This window comes from Ochotona princeps, chromosome 3, assembly GCF_030435755.1.
Source record: "Ochotona princeps isolate mOchPri1 chromosome 3, mOchPri1.hap1, whole genome shotgun sequence".
NCBI lineage: Eukaryota > Metazoa > Chordata > Mammalia > Lagomorpha > Ochotonidae > Ochotona > Ochotona princeps.
In genome coordinates, this window is record NC_080834.1 from 89,832,961 (window position 1) to 89,856,752 (window position 23,792).

Genomic DNA, 23,792 nt, shown 5'->3' on the forward strand with positions numbered 1-23,792 from the left:
TCAGGATGTCCATCACACATTTAATTTCTTCTGTACAACTTTTTATAAACTTGTTTTTCCTTTTTCAAAATCATTGGATTTCCAGATTAAATTCAGCACTACACAGTATGCCCTTGAAGTAAAATGAGGTTACCTGCTTTATTTGGATACCAAGTTCCCTTCCAGACAGCATTAAAATAAAGACAAGACTACACAGATAAAATCCAGTATAATTCAAATCCAACAATGAAAAATTTCCCCCATATTGTTGCAAAAGTCTTCCTACTGAAATGCTTTGCTACAATAATAAAAAGCATACATTACATATAAAAGATACCAGTGTACTAAAAAGTGACAGAAGTGGACTAGCAAACCCTTCAAAGCACATTATATAAATGACTAGCATTTAAAAACATTTCTCCTATAAAATGTAGGTCATTTACACTTATAAATTGGCGGTTTTCTTTCTAAAGCGGTGATGGGTGTTCAAAGAGTTAGCTGTTCTGTACAGTATATTATTTACTCCAAACTACAATAGGTTTGTCTTTCTTTGTATTGAAGTTGAATATATTCATCTGATCAGCTGAGAAATCAAGTTTGAAAAATAAGTCTCTTAAAAAAAAAAAGAACCAAAGTAGAAACTTCAGTTATTCAAATGTGGCTATGAAATATGAAGAGAACTATTTCACAAAGGAACGGAGGTCACCTCACAACTTACAGGCTTGAATCTAAAACAGAAACGTGTGAAAATCCAAAGCAAACCACAAGGTCAGGTAGCAAGTACAGAAGCAAGAAGAAGGAAAGAAACAAAAACCCCACGCCCCTTCCTTCAGTGTGATGGGCACTGTAAGTGCTGCGGTCTTCCTCCCTCTTGCAGCAGAGCGCTAAGGCCAGTCAATGCTTAGTGGAGGTGAGTACAGATGCTGTCAGAGTGAGCCTGTCTCCCCTGCAACTTCGATTATGCTGTGTAAACAGTGTTATGTTCCAACAGAAGGAACAATGGAATTTGCTTTTATAAAAACGAATTAAAGATCATCATTACGAAATCAAAGGAGAATTAGTAACTCTGAAATGTTTTTAGAACTTTCCTGATGCTACTTGTAAAGTTAGCACTGCTATGTATTATTGCTTACATACAGTACATCATCATATGCCTTCTAACATAAAGCAGTACTGTGATTTGTACATATTTACAGATTCTTAAAAACAAGCTGTAAAAACATTACATACTTTCAGACAATACAAATTAGCACATTGGTACTCACTTCAAAACAAATGGAATGCATAACATTAATAAACATCATAAAGGAAGACTCACATAAAAGTCCTTGATTGTCAAGACACGTTTATATATAAACTCTAACTGTGCAGAATTACAGGTTCAATCACAGGTCCATCCTCAGTCGATGAACCGTATTTACAGCATGGTATTGCATAAAAAAATAAAATAATGTTTACAGGGTTTTACTTTTTTATCCATTGGATTAAAGAAAGCAACAAACATAACTAGAAATGTTTGTCTGCTTTAGTTTGTTTCCTACTAAAGTTTTTAAGTCAAAAAAAGGAAACGTACGGTTTTTATTTGCAGAATATAGCAAAAACAATTGGAAAATTATTTCCCTGAAATAAAGCAATTTGAAACGGAAAAGGTTTAAATTAAACTTGCAGACTCAAAAGATGTCTCACTGATTATAATAGTGCTTCTTCAAGTAAATACACCGTGAAAAAATGAGTTCTAGTTTAAAATGTTCTTAGAAATGTAGTACTACAGTAAATGCCTACTTTCAAAGTTTCCCGGCTTTTTATTTATTTATTAATTTTTTTACAGCCCTTTAGAAACTCAAATTAATAAAACGAGAGAAGTGGCAAGAGATCTCACCTGGCTGGCACTTGGCGAGTGTTTCCCGTCTTAGAAACAAAAGCCTGTGCTAATCACAAGCACATGGCCTGCTCTACCTCAGCAGAGATACGATGACCCATCCGCGGGCACCCTCAGCTAAAGCTGAGAAGAGACAGACTTCTACTTTAGCAAGTAGCACGTCTGCATGTAGATCCAGAAAACTTGTAAGAGCCACTCAAATATTCTAAACCAAATTAAACATATATGCAATAAAAAATTAAGCTGAAAAATAAAGAGCGAACCCAAAAACACCTTTAGAGGATGTGTAGGAGATATTACCTCATCTACCATGATGCTTCCAATCTTCAAATAGGTGAGTAGACTCTAAGTCAAAAAGCGCACCTCGCTTACTTACATCGATCCAAAGTTTTAAGAGTGTGTGAGAGCATGCTTTCACAGGACGACCTGCTCAGTGCGAGAAATGGGAAGCCTGAGTTACACGAGGAGACCTCACATCCTCTGTGTTTCTATCTAGAGCAGCAGCCCAGGCTGCTTGCTTTCTCTAGTAATGCCCGGATGGAACTCAAATCACTTTCTGAGCCAAACTGGGAAACCCAAAGTGTTGAGATGTTTATCATATGATGATAATACAAGGTGAGTCTGGTAGGCATTCAGCATTTCACAGTAAGAGAGTGATGACTATACTTAAACAGCTAGTCAGTAAGTTATGCTGGCTAAGTATCATGTTATCTTAAGAATGCTTATAACCTGGTAGAAAAGTCTGCCATTAAGTAGATTGAAAGAAATGTGTTGACAGGAATGCAACCCCTGAAATTTTGTTCACATGACTACCATTTGTCCAAGGCCTTCCTTCCCAAGCCTACCCTCCCTAACTCAGCAAGAATCACATTCTTAAAACTGTGCTGGTAATGTTCAACAAAAAAAAAATCTACACTATACCAAAAACGATGGCAAGTTCTCAAACACCTTTTTTTTTTCATCAGGCTTACAAGAGATCAAACTCAGGAGCTAAGTGCCTCCTCTGGGAGAGACACCAAGGCTTCCCACTCCAGGGTGGAGCTCTGTGCTCACATCTCACCTGGATGAAGTCTCCGTGCACAACACACATCAATCTACAGAGTCAATAATGGCAGGACTTAAATATATTTACTTCAAAGAAGTCTCAAATACTTGTAAAATTTGGCAGCAAAGAAAGCTGTCAAACGGGAAAACTACTATTTCAAGCAAAGCTTCATAACCAAAGTGTAGAGGAAACCACATTAAACATAATTTATATTCCTTACAATAAAAAAACCACACCAATATATTCAAAATAAATGAATATTAAATGAAGGGTATTAAGGGTGGGTATTTATTTGTTCCCTTTCTTTATGAGAACAGTCTTGGGAGAACAATTAAATAAAAGAAAATAATTTAACTGGATAACATATTCTACACTGAAACCAAGAATGCACATCTACAGGGCCAATAATAAAAGTGAAAATGGAGCTCAACAGTATAAAGTTTCATCTTCCAAAAGTATTGATTTTAGATTATCACTGGTGCTGTATCCATGTGCATCGTCACAAAGGCCGATTTAAAACACAAAAACCAAAAAGCTGCAACAAATCAAAGAGGGTAACAGAATATAACTAATGGTAGTCTCCAAAAATTAAAACTGGCCCGTGTGTAACTGCAACCATCATTCTTCAGGAAAGTCTATATATACTTATATGTATAAAAGCGCTATTTATTGTACCATGCTGTATTATTTTAAGACAAAGTATTAAAAAAAAAAACATTCATGGTATAAGGTAAAGTCTGTAGTTTATTTAGGTTTGAAATTCAACAAAAAAAAATTCCCATCACTCATCTAGCTGAAAAAGAAATATCAGTTACTGGAATTAGTAAACACTTTTGGTTTGTAAAATTGTAATGAGCAGTGTTCATTAAAAAGTAACTTAAGATAAAATAAGCAATAAAAATGCCCATTTCTTTAGTTTCTCTGGATACTGTTTAATTATCCAATCTATTAAGATTCTAGAAAGAGGAGGATTAAACCAGGTTTTACAGTTCCAAAGATATTCCAATTTCTTTTTATTGCCAAAAAGTAAAATTGTCAATTATGAGATGATTATGACACAATCATATCAAACCTAAAATCTAATTTTTTTTTAGTCTGAGAAATCAAAAATACCAAATAGATTCTAAGTGCTCTATGTTAAATGAAGTGTATATGTAAAGTAAAATACAATTAAGCTTTAAAACGTGGAATATACATTTTATGTAAGCATTATGTTCTTGGGAATGTAATCTACAGAGTATTCTTTGCTAAAACTTCAAAACCTTGATACCTGCACATGAAAAATCATAGAAAATATCTAGGTACAACTGTACAAAGAAACTGACACCAATATGCACACTTCCATAGAGAAGTGAACGCTTCAACAGTTGTGTATTTTGGTAAAAGTTTTGAAAGTATGCATATTTTAAGAGTAATTAGGCTTTTAAATAGTAGAGTCTTAGACTATCAGATTTTTATTACTTTTTTTTTCTTCAAAAAAACCCACACAGGTCAATATAATTCAAAATGAAAACCAAGGGTCTGTGGCATATCATTCTTTTTAAAAGGTGATATCTTGGTTTTATTTTTCTTCTCCCATAGGACACACTAATTTATTTAAGCCATAATCTCTTGACATTAAAACTTTGAAGTTCACTCTGTCTATAAAGTATACTCAGATTCCCTGCTGAAGTGCAATGACTAGGCTGAAAAACTTAGAAACAGTATGAGTAAATTTCACACAATTACTAATCTCCTAAGAATGTACAATGTTATCAGTTAGGAAACAATTGTGCGAGTCCTTTTTTTTTCCTTTTTAACTTGGTGTAGATGGAATAGCAAGTTTCTGATCTAAAACAAGTAATGCATTGCTTCTATAAAGGTGACAACATGTAAGGCAGTTCAAAGAATGCTGACTAACCAAACAAAATGCAGTAACTGGATTATCTTGCTATTCATATCAGCTTAACTTGTTATAACGCATTGCTCTTAAATCTGTACAGCACTCCATTTTACACAGAGTAACCCCACTCTTGATTAATCTGTTCTAAAGTGCCAGTATTATTTACACTTTTTTTTTTTTTTTTTAGCCAAAAGTCTGGCCAGTTGTGGCATCGGGTGAAGATGTCATCCCAGCTCTATTATCATTTACATTCACCAAGGGAAATTCTGAAAATTCAGCACTTGTCCCTGGTCCCCGCAGGTTCACCTGTCCGTTGGCAGTGCTAAACTGAGTAGCTATTCCAGCTCTTGATCCATGATATGGAGCACGGAAGGGCTGTTCAAAGGAGCTCATTTGGTAAGCTTGGTGGACAGGCTGAGCCTCAGCTTTCTTCTGAGAAGTCACTTGATCCAGAAAGTCCTGTGTTGACGTGGCAGAGGCATGGTTTGTCTCATCACCTGAAAAGGGAAATGAGTGTTGTGAATCACTAACTATTAGTCCAAAGTGGGACTTATCTGGAGTTGTTCTTAGTGGAGAATTCATTCCTGATCGAAAGCTGTTGATGGGCATGGCTGCATAGACTTGTTTGTCTATGGAAGAGAATGCTGGCTGATTGGGAAGGGTCTGGTTATCAGTCACAAAGTTAAGGCTCGGGCTATTCAAATAGGCATCATTTTGGCTAGTTCTGTCCAAAGCCTGCTGCAGAAACTTGGAGTACTCCTGCAACATGTTGGCTTTATCTGATGAGGATGCTTGGGAGCTGGATCCCACGCTCTCGGACGGGGTGACCTCGGGTACTTCCGAAGAATTTATGGATATGCTAGAAGTCACTTCAGTGTCTGCAACGCTAAATGATATCTCATGCTGTCCATTAGCTTTATGGGAATAATGATCCAACAGAGTCTGTAGTACCTCATCTGGAATAACATTTTTGTCATGATTACTCTTAATCTCCACGTTCAGGGCCTGTGAATCCAATATGGACGCTGTGGCACTTTCATCAATGACACTTGCCACAGCTGCTTGTGTTACAGAAGGCTGGGAAGCGATGGTACCCACATTCAGCGCATACTCCCTGCTGTTGTTGCTTGCCGCTTGAAGATACCGCTTCTTCTTCAGAAACTGCATGGCGTCGTCATAGTTAGTGCTGCTATGCACAGGCTTGCTGGGGCCCTCTTGCAAATTATCAACCTGATCCATGTCGGCATTGCCTTCTGAGTCCAGTAAAGCTTGCTTATCCACAAGTTCAAAAGCGTACTTTGAAACTTTGCTGTCCTCATATGTGGATAAAGGGGAAATGGTCTGATTTTGCTCTAGTGGCTGTTTCAGAGTTCTCTTGCTGTTAATCTTCTTGAGAACCAACTTTGGTGGGTGTATTTCTCCTGACGCATCTTCCAAATGAGATCCCCCAACTGAAGAATGTGGCATCTCAACAGCATATTCTGCTACCATGTACTCATCTTTCACCTTAGTACTTGAAGAGTAGAGAGGCAAATAGTCATTTTTGTCTTTCTTCAGGTCAGATTTGTCCAAAGCACTCTCCTTGTCCATTCCGGATGATTTCTTCTCGGTTTTCTGCCTTTTCTTCTTCGGCAGTGAGTTGTCTTTCGGTGATGTGGAGAAGCCCGAATCCTCCTCAGATGTCAGAAGGCCACCTTTGATGGCACATCTGTTTAGTTTTTTGTCATGATTTTCATGGCACATTCGTTTATGTTTCAAAACACGATCTGTTCTGGAAAAATACTGCCGAGATTCAGAGGTTGCAAGTAGATTTTTTTGTTTGTTTATATTTTTTAGTCAACCAGGAAAAAAGAAGAAAAAAAAAAAGAAAGAAGAGCATTAATATAAAGCTTATATAAGTATAATAAATCACCCCAAGTAAAACCACTGAGCCAATTTTCTATTAAGTCCTATCAGTGACTGATATAAAGGTTTTAGCATCACACTTTCTAATTAAATCACTAGACTTCTTTTATAATTTGATTAGGACAGGAAGCTATTCAGGCCATTCTCTTACCTGTAAACAGTATTCACATTGATAAGGCTTCTCTCCACTGTGAGTTCTCTTATGCCTTTCCATATGATATTTTTGTATGAATCTCATACCACACTCATCACAGCGAAATGGTTTTTCACCTAGTACATGATACACAAAATTTGAAATAAGTAGTGTAAATTAATGAACCGATTTGCCACAGGAATTTTTAAAACCAGTGGTTTTTGAAAGCTAATGATAGTTGGTTCTTGTTAAATGACACAAAATCTCTAATATTTTAAGAGCATCTTGTGGGCCCAATGTGGTTGCAAAGTGGTTAAAGTCTTTGCCTTCCACAAGCCAGGATCTCATATGAGTGCCAGTTTGTAACCCGGCAGTGCTGCTTCCCATCCAGCTCTCTGTTTGTGGCCTGGGAAAGCAGTGGAGGACAGCCCAAAGCCCCGGGACCTGCACCCATGTAGGAGACCCAGAAGAAGCTCCTGGCTTCAGATTGGCTCAGCTTCAGCCATTGTGGCCATCTTGGGAATGAATCAGCGGACAGAAGATCTTCCTCTCTGTCTCTCCTCTTCTCTGTATATCTTTCTAATAATCATAAGTAAGTCTTATGAAGAAAAATTTTTTTTACTTCATTGAAATGAAAAGGATTAGGGGCTAGCACAATGGTTCAATTAGCTAATCTTTCACCTGTGAGCGCTGGCATCCTATATGGGGGTCCTGGCTGACCACTTTCCATCCAGTACTCTGCCTGTGGCCTGGGAAAGCAGCAGAGAATGGCACAAAGCTTTGGGACCCTGCCTCCACATTGGAGAACCAGAAAAAGCTCCTGGCTCTTAGCTTCAGATTAGCTTAGCTCTGGCCATTGTGGCCATCTGGGGAGTGAGTCAGCAGATGGAACATCTTTCCTTCTCTCTTAATCTCTCTGTAAATCTGCCTTTCCAATAAATACAAATAATATTTTTCTTTTAAAATGAGAAGTACTAGAACAACATTAGAACGAAACAAAGGGATGGGCAGAGCACTGGCTTCACACCCAGCTTCAAGCACCTGGGAGGCAGCAGATGACGGCTCAAGTACTGGGCTCCTGCTAATACGGAAGACCTAGATGGAGTTCTTAGCTCCTGGCTTCAAGCTGATCCAGCACTGGCTGTTTCAGGTATTTGCAGGACAGAACTGAAGAATATCTCTCCATTTCTGCTGCACTGAATTCCAAATAAAAATACATAAATATTTTAAAAAGACTAACAGCAAGTGTGCTCCATTTTCCCGCCTTTCTGCTATCTATATTCACACTCTCTTGGAGGCCAACTGTACTAAGAACTTTTTTTCAGAACAGCAGCAAATGCTTATAATAGTTCTTCAGCTGCATGAAATGCTATTTTAGAAAGTAACTTTCATGCACAGCCTGACACAATTCTGCAACAGAATTCTGAACTTTTAAATATTTAATTTCTTTCTAAACATTTGTGGTTAAATGAAATCCAAATCACAGGACTATATTAAAAATCTAATTTATTAAGACATAAAGAGTTTAAATATCAAATTCAATTTCACAAGTAAATTTTTGTTTATATAGATGCTTTTTCTCAATTATGTTATCCAGGAGAAGAATTTAACCAAGTAACATTAATTGGACACACAATTATAGGTCCTCCATGCCAAACACACCATTTTTTTTTAATCCTCTAAGAACTTCTTAGCCACAATGAATCATTACTATGGAGTTCTAATATAGTTTTTACTGACAGACTAGAATCTGACAGAAGAAGGTAAAGAAAGTCACCTCCCAGGCAGGTGGTTAGCTTGTGGGCTAAGATACACGCAGAGTACTTCTCCAGAGCGCCTGCCTGGGGTTGAGTCCTAGCTCTAGGTCCTGATTTTCACATTTTTGCTGATGTAAACCCTAGGAGGCCGAAGTGATGACCCGAGCAATTGGGCACCTGCCACCTACACCATGGGAGAGCTGGGCTGAGTACCTGGCTTGGGTCAGGCCCAGTCCCTGTTGTTAAAGGCTTTAGGCAGGATCCAGTGGACAGAAGCGGTCCTTCCTGTCTGTCTCTCTGCTTCTCAAGTATACAGACAATGGTTTGCAAAGAAAAGTTCTTCTGAATGATGACTGTTCAGGAAACTACCATTGCTGTTGGAGGTTAGAAGTAATGACATCCCATTTGTCTTCAGAGAGTTTACTACTTAATTGGGAAAATAAAATATACACACGTAATTTTCTTTCTATACCTTCTTCAACCACATCAAAACATCCACCCTACCAACCTTTCTGCTTCTGCCTTGAATCAGACTGTGAGTTTAGGCAGAAATGTCCACCTTTAAGAGTTCAAACCCCGGGACCCAGCGGCGTGGCCTAGCGGCTAAAGTCCTCTCCTTGAACGCCCCGGGATCCCATATGGACGCCGGTTCTAATCCTGGCAGCTCCACTTCCCATCCAGCTCCCTGCTTGTGGCCTGGGAAGGCAGTCGAGGACAGCCCAAAGCCTTGGGACCCTGCACCCACATGGGAGACCCGGAAGAGGTTCCTGGTTCCCGGCATAAGATTGGCGTGCACTGGCCCGTTGCGGCTCACTTGGGGAGTGAAACATCGGATGGAAGATCTTCCTCTCTGTCTCTCCTCCTCTCTGTATATCCGGCTTTCCAATAATAATAAAATCTTAAAAAAAAAAAAAAAAAAGAGTTCAAATCCCATTCCCATACCCCTTCAAGACCCAATCTGTCTCCTGGGGTACTGGGACCTCTTTTTGGAAAGCTATCTTTGGCTTCTTTACATTTCCAAAGAATGCTACCTGTGACTCTGCTACTACAGCATTCATTACTTTCAACTTAGTAATTATTTTGTTCATGTCTATGCTTCACTGTATTTTTTTAAACTCACAATCTAGACATAAATTATATTCAAAATAGCTCAAAGTACTGTTTGCAATTTTAAGTGTCAAATGAGTGGCATAAATAATGATTAGTGTAGCAATTATTAACGTAAAAATGATGCTATGAGCCAGCATGATTCAGAAAGCTTGGAAATGATAGAATTTAAGCTGAGACAGTATGTGTGGTTAAAGCTAAGTTATCTAGATCAAGCCAGACATTTTTACAGAAAATAAACAATAAAGCCTGGAAAAGTTAAGACACTTGACCAAGGGGCTTATGAGTAGTAATGGGGGATCATATTGTGGTGGGTAAAGCTGCCTTCTGCAGCACTAGCAACCAAATGGGCACTGGTTCAAGTCCCAGCTGCTCCACTTCAGATCCAGTTCCCTGCTGATAGCCTGGAAGACAGCAGAAGATGGACCAAGGCCTTGGGCCCCTGAACCCACATAGGATCCAGAGGAAGCTCCTGGCTTAACGACAAGCCCAACTCTGGCCTCTGCAGCCATTGAGGGAATGAACCAGCAGATGAAGACCCTCATTCCCCCTGCTCTCAACTCTTTTAAGTAATATAAGTGAATCTTCAAACAAACAAACAAACAAACAAACAAACAAACAGTGAATGAAGCAACAGAAGCTGGTAGAGAACTAATTTATTAAAGAAGTCTGGGGAAGTGAGAAACAGGAGAGGGTAACATAAGTAAAGGCAGGTGAGAGCTAAGGCACAAATTGTTCAAAGGCAGGGTGTCAGGGAAGAATGGATGAATATGAAGACTGAACAGAAACCGAAACAGAAATCATTAGGGGGGATCATCTAAAAGATAACCCCAGAGGAGGCAGGATGAGAAGGGAAGGGAGAAGAGGTAATTCCGCAGAGCAGCAAGAACAGCTTCACATCTTCTCAAAGTGAGGGAAGATAAAAGGAAAAACCTGGTGTGTTGATTAGAATTCAACTAATTCTGCATGACATCAATCCAAAGGCTTAACATTAAGAGGATGGCAATATTTCCCAAACCACAAACAAAAAACAGAACCTGACAACCTGATTGTAAAATTCATATCCGGAAGACAAGTAATTTTAAAAAGAGTCAAACAGAAGGATTCGTACATCCAAATTTCAATCCTTACAACAAAATCATAATGATCAAGACGTTATAATAATGACTCATGGACATATATCAAGGAAGGGAACTTACAGCCCAGAAAGGCAGGTTCGCATTTATGGTCAACTGGTTTTCTAAAAAGGTCCCATGACACTAACTGGGGAAAGGATGGTGTGTTCAATAAATGTGCTGGGGCAATTCGATACACACAAAAGAATGGAGTTGGGCTCCTCTCTCACACCATAAACAAAAATTAACTCAAGATGAACCACAGGCCCAAAGGTGAGAATGAAGCTATAAAAATGTTAGAATGTAGATCTTAGTTGTACAATAGCTTCCTGGACACAAGTAATCAAACAAAAAATAAAGCTATCACAAAAATTTACAACATCTGTGCTTCAAAAGATAACATGTAAACCCCCCACACACAAACAATTAGAAAATATGTACGTTGCTATGGGAAACTCTGAGAATTCTTCAGCAAGTTAATCAGCCTTACCATAAGCCAATGTGACTCCTGGATACATGACCAGAAAGGAACCGTAACCAGACTGAGATACTGGTTATCACCACAGTTCACTATAAGAAAAAGGTGGAAGCAATTCAACTGTCCACCAACAGATGCATGGATATAAAAATGTGACATATTAAAACAATGGATGTATGATTCAGCCATAAAAATGAAATACTGATACATGCTGTAACACAAATTAAGACTTTGTGCTAAGTGAAAGAACTCAACTACAAAAAGACAAAGGTAAAACTATTCTACCTGTATAAGATATTTAGACTAGGCAAATTCAGGGACACAGAAAGTAGAACAGTGACAACCAGTTAGAGAGCTGGTAGGCATGGTGGTTACTGTTAAACAATCACAGAGTTTCTCTCCGATTACACAACACTGTAAAGGTGCTTATGTAACTCGTGAAGAGGACAGGCTTCATGGTATGACTCCTAGAGTTAAAAAACAGTATATAGAGCTGACTAAAATACTTGCAAATCATGTCTCTGATAAGAACTCTTACACCTCAAATATTCCAGTTAACAAGTGGGCAAATAAACATTTGTCCCAAAAAGATGTATCAAAGACCAAACAGGTGAGAGGATGCTCAGCATCGCATCAGTAAGGAGATTCAAACCCAAACCAGCTACACTCTCAAGAATGGTTGGAATAAAACTGGCAGACAGTAGGAAGCGTTGGTGTGGATGCAGGCAAACTGCTGGAGGGCACAACACACCTAGGCACGCACTGCAGAGCTGCACCAAGCCCACAGGCAAGTTTGCGCACTGCTGTTCTAAACAGCGCTATTCATCCAGAACTTAGAAAGAGCCCAAATCTCCATCACTTGATGAACCAAATCAAAACTTGGTGTATCCATTCATGGACTGTTGCTCGGCTGTAAAAAGGAATCTGGTACATGCTCCAGCATGTCCAGAGGAGACAACACAGAGCACTTCACTGGTCTCCCAGGGACAGGAGCGAGTGGGGAATGGGAAGTAACTACTATGGGTGTGGGTCTTCTTTTTGGAGCATGAAAATACCTGAAAATTAGATGCTGGTGATAGCTGTGTGTGACTCTGTGAACAAACTCAAAACTATTAAATTGTACACTTCAAATAGGTAGGTTTCTTGATACAAATTGTATCTCAATGAAGTTGTCAGTGTTAAAAAAAATAATTAACTGCCACAAGATAGTACCACAGACACCAAGGGAATGAGAAATGATTTCTTAAGGCACTCAGAATTAAACTCAAGATAAATTAACTCAAGAAAACGCTGGCTTATTTAGAAATAACAAGCACTTGAAACACCCATGACTTAAGAGCACTTTTCACAATCATTCATTTGTTGCTTAAAAACAAGCCTTCAACAGCCCTCCCGTAATTACACACAGTCAGAGCATTCCTCATCTGCACGTTCAAAACGCTCCAAAGTTCAGAAGTCCGTGAGGACTGACTTGACGGGTGGAAATACTCACAACTATGTTGACTTTGTTTCTTGCACAAAATTACTTTCATATAGTACAAAATAATCTCAGGCTAAAAGGGTATATCTGAAATATAAATGAATTTTATGTTCAGACTGGGAGGCACATCTCCAATCTCACTTTATCTTATTGTGTAAACCCAGACACTCCAAAATCTGAGAAATCTGGTATCAAAAGCAGGCCGGGTCCCAAGCATTTCAAGGGCCCTCTTCTTCACGGAAGAGTTGTGGTGACTGAGTCAGCCAAAGAGGAACACAAATGGAAGCTACCCTTCCCGGGTGCCTATTCGTCTGAGCAGGAACTGCTGCAATCCTCATTTCTTTCGGTTCAGTTGGGTTTTCTGTTCCTTTCAGGATGTACTTTCTTTCTTCCTCTGCCTTCTTTTGAATCTTTCGCTCTCCCTCTTTTAAACTTTTTTTCTTTAGCTTTTGATTCTTTAATTTCTCTTTCTACCAGTCAATCTAGAAATGTTTAAGATGTCAGTTTTGCTGTTTACAAATCTTTATAGGTAATGTAATTAGTAAGATATTTTCAAAAAATCGAAAACAATAAAAACAAGTGGCCTAGGAAAGTGGCCTCCTTCCTGGCTTTGTTCCCCCATAGGTATTCATTTGTCCCCAGAACTTCTTAACATAAGTATAAGCAAAATATAAACACTATCTCTTCTGTTTTCTCTTACAAAGAGAACATTTCATTCACTGTTCTCACCTACTTCTATCTTTCAGATAAGGAATCCTTTCTTCACTGTATCATAGAAATCTAATTAGTAGAAAGAGGGCTAACTCATTCTTTCTGATAGCTAGCATTTGCTTTTTTACTGACAGGAGATAAGCTACTACACCCTATTTTTTTAATTAAAACTCTATTATTTTCAAACAGTTGCTATTACAAATCAAATAAAAAGCCTTGTAAATACCCTAATTCACGTTTGTAGGTATACTTGTAGAATGCACTCCCACACAAACAAGAAACGTATTTATGATTTTGAACTAAATTCACCTCCACAGCAGACCCAATCCAAATGTACCTGCTACTGTAAGCCACGGCTGAGTGGCTGTTCCTCAATTCAAGTCTGATGACTGACAAAGCCAACAGGTGGGAAGACATCTGGGCCACAGGAGGGGAACAGCTGTGCATTTCATCTTCTGTGAACTATCTGCTCACACCTCTCACCCTCTACGCTCTAAGTCTGGCCTTCTTTTTGATGAACTTCAAAGAGCTTTATTATAGAGGCTGCTCTTTGGTCTTTTTCCAAGACTTTTCCCAAGACTTTTTCCTGGCCTTGTTCCCTGTATCAAATGGTGGGCAAGGTCAGGGTGGAGTAGTTTGCTACAGCGGATTTTAATGTGTATGTAGTTGAATTTACCAGTCTTCTTTTTGTGAACATTATTTAGATCTTCCTGTTCCAGCATGTTCATATTTTCACACTTTTATAGTTCTGTTTTTTAAAATTAGATTTTTGATCAATGCAGAGTTCATCTGATGCAGAACATGAGGTCTAAGTAGGCATGAACCTCTTTCTTGGTAACTATTTGGTTTTCCTAGCACCATTTACCGAAAAACCTTGCTTTTCCTGACCACATTGCTACATCATGATCATACACCAGGAAGCCCCCGGCAGGGCTATTCCTTCACATGCTCATTTCCTGTGGTGTGGTCTGTCTTGTTCCCTCATAAACTTCAAAATTAGGTTATCTAGTATTTGAGGAGGGGAGGAAGTAGAACTGTCTGAAATGTTTATGGAAAACTGAAATCCTTTGTAATGTTGACTTGCTAAAACAAAAGGTTATGTGTTTCCATTTCACAAAGTCTTGCGTCCTCAACAATGCTTTTATTGATTTTCCTCATAGAGGACTCCCATATCTCATCACATTTATTACTAGCTATTTCGTGCTTTTGTTGCGGGTGTTGTAAAAAAAAAAATGCTTTCTCCTATACAGCTTCTTCTTTAAAAAAAAAAAAAAATATATATATATATATATATTTTATTGGAAAGGCAGATACACAGAGAGAAAGAGACACCAAGAGAAAGATCTTTCATTTGCTGGTTTATTCCCCAAGCGGTCGCAACAGCCAGACCAGAGCTGATTAGAAGCCAGGAGCCAGGAGCCCCCCTCTGGGTCTCCCATGCGAGTGCAGGGTACCAAGGCCTTGGGCCATCCTCAACTGCTTTCCCAGGCCACAGGCAGGGAGCCAGATGGGAAGCGGAGCAGCTGGTATACGAACTGTTACCCAATGGGACCCTGGCACATGCAAAGTGAGGACTCCAGGGCCCCTGTATAACTTCCAGTGTTTCCGTGTTAACAAAGAGAATGAGTTTCTGGTATTTTAATGAATTATCTTGTGTACAGGTTTGTGTGTATTTTTTTTCAATCGCTCAGGCTTTTGTTCAACTTGTACTTTCTCTGGCTACTATTTTTTTTTTTAATTGCAAAGTTAGATATACAGAGAGGAGGAGAGGCAGAGAAGATCATCTGTCCAATGATTCACTCCCCAAGTGGCCACAACAGCCAGTGCTGTGCCGACCTGAAGCCAGGAGCCAGGAACTTATTCCAGGTCTCCCACACAGGTGCAGGGTCCCAAGGCTTTGGGCCGTCCTCGACTGCTTTCCCAGGCCACAAGCAGGGAGCTGGATGGGAAGTGGAGCTGCCCCAGGTTTGGAACCGGCGCCCATATGGGATCCCGGTGCGTTCAAGGCGAGGACTTTAGCTGCTAGGCCAACGTGTCGGACCCTCTGGCTACTATTCTTGAACAGCATATTAAAAACTAGTACTGGGCCCAGTGGCGTGGCCTAGCGGCTAAAGTCCTCGCCTTGAAAGCCCCGGGATCCCATATGGGCGCCGGTTCTAATCCCGGCAGCTCCACTTCCCATCCAGCTCCCTGCTTGTGGCCTGGGAGAGCAGTTGAGGACGGCCCAATGCATTGGGACACTGCACCCACGTGGGAGACCCAGAAGAGGTTCCTGGTTCCCGGCTTCAGATCGGCGCGCATCGGCCCGTTGCGGCTCACTTGGGGAGTGAATCATCGGACGGAAGATCTTCCTCTCTGTCTCTCCTCCTCTGTGTATATCTGGCTATAATAAAATGAATAAATCTTTAAAAAAAAAAAACTAGTACTAATAATAAACTTTCTTTCTTATTCCTGATTTTGTTACTTCGGTATGCTTCCTACTTTTGAATAGAAATGAAAATGAAATGTGTGGTACCTATTTTCCATAAGGAAAATGCGAACATTTGAATGAAAATTTCCCTTGAAGAAATCCCTTCATTTGTCCTCTTTAAAACTTGCACTGAACTGGAAAAGGATCTATCTAGTATTTGAGTCAATTTGAGACTGACTGGGAAAGCATACTTTAAAAGTTTGTATGCATATCTTATATTCAGGACACAGTGATATGATGAGGGAACAACAATCCCAAGACGACCCACAGTTATTTTCCAATCATCATGGGCTCTGGAGTTTGTGTTCACAGTGAAGTTTTTCCCCGACAACTTCCAACAGTGCACACACCCAGCAGTTTATGGGTAAGAATGCTTACTCTAATGCGGGCTGTTAGTAGCATACACTGTGTGTAACAGAATTTATAAGGCCCGACTGTAGTTCACAATGGCTTCACATTTTAACCTGATTTGGGGCAGTTTCAACAAGCTCCTCTTGCTGCTATTCCAATCAGGCTTCCAGAGGGTGAGGTGGTGCTAACAGCAGGTTACTCTGAAGCCCTCAGTGGTGCCCAGCACAAAGGGTCCCTTCCCTGTCATGTACTCCACTTTCCCTTGGCTTTGGCGATGTCCAGACGCCTTCAGGTTCTGCTCTTTCTCAGCCTTCCTTCCAGTTCACCTTCCAGACACCAAATGAGAAACATTTTAGCTCTTTAAGACTTCTTCAGTTTTCTATTTTTTTCATCTTAATATCTTATATTTGGCGAGAAAGGAAGCTCATCTACTTTCAACCACATCACTTTTCTAACACAGGCACTTCATGACTTCTAAGCACCTCAAGCACACATCATTCACCATGCTAATGCATGATGTTCAACTCACAGCACGGGCAATGAAAGGTATTGTGCCTGTCAGAGGTCTCTCTCTGTTTTTACCCATTAACAGGTCCTACTGACTGCTAAATACTTGTCAGACTACTCATTTCTCTCCAGTTCAAGTCACTAACAGTCCCTGGCTTAGACTACTGAATGAATTCCTCTGACATCTGCTCTTTTCTCGGAATTCCCACAACAACCGGGTTCTGATAACATAAGCACATGTGATCATGTTCAGAGCTTATTGAACATAAAACTGAAACTGGGTCCTCCATTATCCAGTCTACAATTTCTGTGTCCAATTTTTCTTCACACTAATCTCTTTGTTTTCTAGGCTACACGCAAAGTAACTTTCTCTCAATTTGTTAACTGTCATGCTTTTTCTCACCTCTAGATCTTCTTCTTCCCCGAAAAATTCCCTCAGAGCTTTTCCTAAATCAACTCTTCATTACAATACTAAATGTGAAATATTCAATAATCGAGCAATGGTATCTACTGTTGTTAAACTGGAACATAACTGGAAAATTATTTTCATGATATTTATACAAATCTAGGTCAAAGTTATGCAATTTAGGGTAAAGTTCATAAGGTGTAGTACTGCCATACTTAACAAGAAAAGTATAACATCTATTTAGTAAGTCAGAAAAAACCCTAGTGTATAATAAATAATACACTAACCAAAGAAGATCATGCACTAATATGAGAAGGAATATAAAACAGCAGTGAAGGGTGCAAGTTCTCAGATTTTAATGCTGGTCTCAGTATTTCTTAACCGTGAGAAATAAACATTTAATCTCCCAAGATTTGACTCTCACCTGAAAGAAGGAAACATTAAAACTCCCTCAGAAATAAATGTTAGAAAACTCACATATAATAGGAATTTAAGAACCAGCAGATTGGGCGCGGCACAGTAGCCTGCCTAGTGCCTAAAGTCCTTGCCTTGAGTGTGCTAGGATCCCATATGGGTGCAGGTTCTAATCCCGGCAACTCCACTTCCCATCCAATTCCCTGCTTGTGGCCTGGGAAAGCAGTTGAGAACGGCCCAAAGCTTTGGGACCCTGCACCCACGTGGGAGACCTGGAAGAAGTTCCTGGCTCCTGGCTTCGGATTGGGTCAGCTCTGTTCATTGCCGCCACTTGGGGAGTGAACCATCAGGTGGAAGATCTTCCTCTCCTTGTCTCTCCTCCTCTCTGTATATCTGATTTAATAAATCATCATTTAATAAATCAGATATACAGAGAGGAGGAGAGACAGAGAGGAGCATCTTCCATCCAGTGATTCACTCCTCAAGTGACTGCAATGGCTGGTATTGCACTGATCTGAAGGACAAGGAGAGGAAGATCTTCCACCTCATGGTTCACTCCCCAAGTGGCGGCAATGACCAGAGCTGACCCAATCCGAAGCCAGGAGCCAGGAACTTCTTCCAGGTCTCCCACGTGGGTGCAGGGTCCCAAGGATTTGGGCCATCCTCGACTGCTTTCCCTGTCCACAAACAGGGAGCTGGATGGGAAGTGGGGCCACCAGGACTAGAACCGGCATCCCTGTAAGATCCTGGAGTGTGCAAGGCAAGGACTTAAGTCACTAAGCTGCCACGCTGGGCCCAGCTCAGTTACTTTCTTCTCTCCCTTTTTTTCTTTTATCTTGGGTCTGACATTCCTATACTGGCTTGGACCACCAGCACAAGTGGAAAAACTAGAAATCATTGTCTCACCCCTAATCCTAGGGAGACATGTGAAACAATATTGGATGATTAAATATTTCAAGTTGCTATAGGTATCTGATAATATAAAAGTTACACCCTTCGTCATGGGGTATACATTTCAACACTTACACTGGATGTGTAGAATCACAGACACTATCATATCATACAAATTTTCCCCTATATGTACATAACTATGGTAAAATTTACTCTTTGGGGCAGTCACTGGGCCTGGAAGCTAAAATGCTGGTACGATGTCCATGCCTTATCAGAGTACCTAGATTCAATACTCATCTCTGGCTCCTGAGTCTAGCCCAGGCAAAGCCCCAGAAGATGACAGGAGGTAGCTCAGAAGCTTGGGTTTCCTTTGCCCACATGGAAAGACTTGACTGCTCCTGGGTCTGACCCAGGCTACTGAGGACATTTCAGAAATAACTTGTGAGTATGCGCTTTTTCTTCTTAACTCATTAATTTTTAGAAATACCACTGATTGGGCCTGGGATGGTAGCCTAGTGGCTAATGTCTTCACCTTGCATGTGCTGGGTTCACACGTGGGCTACCACACCAAGCCCTGCTCTCCACTTTTACAACTAACTTTTTTTGAAAGGAAAGTGTGATATAGAGACTGATCTTCCATCTGCTGGTTTACTCTTCAATTGCCCGCAGCAGTTAGGTGTCAGCTAAAGCCAGGAAATCCACTCAGGTCCCCCATATGCGTAGTGAGGGGCTGACTTAAGGATGCTGGACATCATCCATCAACTTTCAAGGTCTGCATCAGCAGGAATCTGGATGGGAATCAGAGGTGGAACTCCATGCCCTCACATCTGGGATGCACATGTCCCAAGCAGCAGCTTACCATGTTGCAACACAACACCTGCCCAGTGCCTGTTTCTCTCTGTCTCTCAAAGAAAATGCATTTTCTTTAAAAAAAAAGTTTAAATTACAAATTGGGCAAAGAAAGAGATCAACAATGACACAGAATATAGCAATATAATATAAAAGTAACATGACTGTCGTCTTTAAAATGATCCCACCATATGAAATCATGTAAAAAATGTAGCAGAAAAATAGACAAATTTATTTAGTGAAAAAAATGTCCAATATCCATGCGTAGCTTTTTTTTTACAATGCACATTTTGCCACAAACATTCTGAAGCATCCTGAGCTTCAGCCTTTCACTTGAACAACACACCTGTTAGCCTTCCCGGCTTCTCCTTGGCATATGCCCAAACTGCAGGCAGCACTTCCACCCTATGGGATCATTATGAAGCAAGATAAAGGCACTTGAACCCTAACCCTGTGACAACGTGACAGTCCCCTGTTAACTCAGAGGCTATAGAGTGACTGACAGGCAGGTAGTGTATACAGTGTAGAAATGCCAGATAATGAAAAGACTTGAGGCCCAGGTCTGACACAGAGCAAAGGCGTGAGATTCTATCACCCCTGCTCAGAGCTGTGTCCACTTTAAAACTCAGAATATTTTAGGAATTTTCTAATTAATACTTTTGGATGGCAGTTGACCACAGGTAATTGATACCATGGAAAGTAAAACTACAGACAGCCCCACTGTATACTAAGGTCTTAAAGGAAATTTAGTATTTAGGAAATTACTTATTAAATCAAGGGTGGGGAACATCCAACCCAAGGGCCATCTCAGGCTCCATCAAGACAAATGCAGGCAGGACTCAAAATTCAGTAAATCTACAGCTCATCTATTGGCTGCTAATTTTGCTGCAGCCCACAAATGATGTTATAAACATTCAAATGACTCTGCAGAAAAAAGGTGCCCCCTGCCTGTAAATCATGTCAGATTTCATTCAATGCTTCCACCTAGTGAGACGAAACTTTTCTCAGATTAGATCTGCTTTGGGAATATTTAACCAATTTTGCCTGTCTGCCAAAGTTAGGTTATGAAAGCTAACACGGTCACTATAATATATTATCCTTTCCACATATTGCTAGATTTGATCATTAAAATTTTGCATGGAACTCTTGTACCTGTTAATGAGACAAAACAAGTCTACAATTCTCTTTATTTTTTTCATGTTCTTTGGATTTGGTATCTAGGTGTGGTAGTTTCCTAGAACAAATTAAGAAGTGTTTCCTCTTTTCCTATTTTTTGGGACACTTTAATACCAACAGTATTTCCTCCTCATATATTTGGAGGAATTTATGGGGCTGGCGCTGTAGCATAGCCTCTTAAGCCTCCACCTGCGGTGACAGCATCCTATATGGGTGCTAGTTCTAGTCCCAGCAGCTGCTCTACTTTCCATCCAGGTCTCCGTTAATGTGCCTGGGAAAGCAGCTGGGAATTGCCCAAGTCACTGGGCCCTGAGACCCACATGGGAGACCGGGAAAAAATGCCTAGCTCACAGCTTTGGACCAGCCCAGCTTCGGCTGTTGTGGTCCTTTTGAAGTAAACCTTCTCTCTCTTTCTTTTTTCTGTCATATGAAAACAGAATAAATCTTGTGAAATAAAACAAAACAAAATGTCCAAGGGGAGCCACATGAACTTGGAGATTTCTTTGTGAAAAATCATTAATTTACATTGTAGGTCCTCTGGATGATTATTTTATCTTTTATAAACTTTATCACCTTTTATATAAATGTATTCATTGACCTTATCAATTTCTAAAATAAAGTGGTGACAATCTTGCTTTTGTGTGGTAATAGAGAGTGTGCAATGATGTATACCACCACGCCTGATAATAGACATGTATGCTGATAGTGCTAAGGGTTGCCCTAATGCCAAATGTTGCTGTTCTATCATTTTATGTTCCATCTCACAGACCCCGAAACACCTCGGAAGCCTGCCACAGGGCTCTGTGTTGATTTAATCTGCTCCTAAAATTTGGATACCCATAAGCTCATTTTTGTTACAATTTTTCTCTGTTTTTGGACATTCTGACCTGTAATTTGTCACTCACTGTAACTTTTGGTTCAGAAATACTACACATGAGAAATCACAGAAATGCTGAATGACGTTACCATTTAAACAGAACTGGCCCTTTCTGTTCCAGGGCTCAGAGAAGAGATAAAGCCAGCCTGACCCCGACTTATTTTATTTCAAATTCAAAATTGTCTCTTCAAAGTGAGAAGAAAAGTTATTTCCTCTTCCTATTTTTCTTCTACCCTTAAACACACACACACACACACACACACACATGAACAACAACAAAAAACCCCACAACTTTTAAAAAATGAGAACCATTCTTCTGGGTGTGCAGTGCATATCCACAGCTTCACAAAACCTGCATTTTGCAGCCACAGTATACTCCTTAATTCTCCATCTGGCTCCCCATCTTGTGACTACTGCTTCACTCTCCCCATTCTGTCTCCCTCACTTTCCCTACCTTTGAGGTGCTCCAGTCAGTGAACAAAGTGCCTCAACGCTTTCTAGCCTAACAGTATTAACAACTGCAAAAACTATTCCAACAGCATTCCTCAAATTTTATATAAACCATTTTCTCTGATAGTATCAGGTCTTGATGAATTCTATATGATTCAATGTGAAGGAAGGTCTTGATTTATTAGGATTACACTGTTAATATCACACACAATGTGTCCACTACAATTTGTTATAAGCACAGCTTGAAGCTTCTACATAATTAGAATACAAATTGATCATATGCTGAAAACAAGCTATTTTATTTTTATTGGACACTCAGATACACAAGAGACATAGAGGAAGATCTTCTGTCCGCTGACTTAGTCCCTAAGTGGCTACAGTGGCTGGAGCTGAGCTGATTCAAAGTCAGGAGCCAGGAGCTTCTTCTGGGTCTCCCATATGGGTGCAGGGTTCCAAAGCCCCAGGCCATCCTCGACTGCTTTCCCAGGCCACAGGCAGGGAACTGGATGGGAAGCAGGGCTGCTGGGATTAGAACCAGCACCCATATGGGATCCCAGCATGTGCAAGGTAAGGACTTAAGCCGCTAGGCTACTGTGCTGGGCCCGTGAAAACATGTTCTAAAGGTAATTTGCTTTCCATATTAGCCAATTTAAACTCTATCAGCATTTCAGTTTGGTACGGAACACTGACTTAAATGAAATAGTTTACCTACTTCTTTAGAAAACAGATGTAATAAGACAAATATTAAATGTTTAATATGAAATTAAATACTAAGAAAAAATTTAAAACTCATAGTAAAAATTAAAACATAGTAATACTTAAGCACCAAACTTAACAGGAAGAAAAAGGAAATCTAAAAGATTGTATAGATTTTTGCTTTTGCATTTCTATAAAATTTCAGAAAATCATGTAAAATCATCATTTTCTTATTTTGTACCAACATTAAAATATGAAAATTTTGGGCAATAATGAGAAACTCATCAAAACATTAAAAAAATCAATTTAAAAAAATCTATGGAAGAAGAACTTCGAATTAAATATCTGACTACATAAATCCTGGGACTGGGGCTGGTGGTGCAGCTCATTATCCAGCTCCCTGCTTATGTGCCTGGGCAAACCTCAGAAGATGGCCCTGCACCCACAGGGGAGACCCAAATGAAGCTCCTGGCTTTCACCTGGCCCAGCCCAAGCTGCTGTGGCCATTAGATGGAAGATCTAACCCTTCCTTTCAAATACATTTTAAAAATTGAAAAAATATTAATAAAAATTTAAAACTCTAAAAGCTCAACAATAAGAAAATAATCCAATTTTCAATGAACAAACAAATCACACTGACATGACCTCTTCTTTAAAATGTAAATGAGCACACAAAAGTTAGGTCTTGTGGGAAATGCAGATTAAGCCACATGCTGATCAATAATTTTTGGCTATGGGTAGGACAAACAAAAAGCACCATCAAGGATGAAGACTGACTGGCAGTCTCACAGGTTCCTACGGGAATGCTAACTGGACAGTCATGTAGAAAACAATTCGGTACTTTCTTATAACATTTTAAACATACATTTACCATATGACACAGCAATTTTACTTCAGGGTATTTTCCCAAAGGAAATCACAAAAAATATGTTCACAAAAAAAGTTGCAGGGAATTTTTATAGCTAATGTTTTTGGAAGCTTTACTCATTAATACCAAAGACCGGAAACAATCCAAATATACCTCAACCACAGAACAGATGAATGCCTGCAGTTTATCTCCATACACTGATCTCTTACCAAATAAAACACAAAGAGCAAAATTACAGATACAGAAAAAAATATCAAAGCTGCCCAGAGAATGCGGGGTTAGAGGGCAGCTGAAGTAGGGGAACTTGGGGGAATAACAGAACCATTCTGCAGCTTGACTAGACTAGCGGTTACAAAAACGCGCACA

At 39.8% G+C, this 23,792-nt stretch overlaps 1 protein-coding gene across 7 annotated transcripts in view; it reads right to left on the bottom strand.

Annotated features, from left to right (window-relative positions):
* The window catches only part of ZNF148 (zinc finger protein 148), a 154,929-nt gene continuing 131,137 nt past the window's right edge, over nucleotides 1–23,792 (bottom strand). For 6 of the 7 annotated variants that reach the window (XM_058662015.1, XM_058662016.1, XM_058662010.1 and 3 more), the window contains 2 exons: nucleotides 6,842–6,960; nucleotides 1–6,567 (listed from right to left, as the gene is read on the bottom strand). In XM_058662015.1, the coding sequence (XP_058517998.1) occupies nucleotides 4,969–6,567; nucleotides 6,842–6,960 (1,718 nt within the window). In that variant the 3' untranslated portion in view covers nucleotides 1–4,968. The remainder of the gene's footprint in view (nucleotides 6,568–6,841; nucleotides 6,961–23,792) is intronic. The other variant, XM_058662017.1, reaches the window with a different exon arrangement.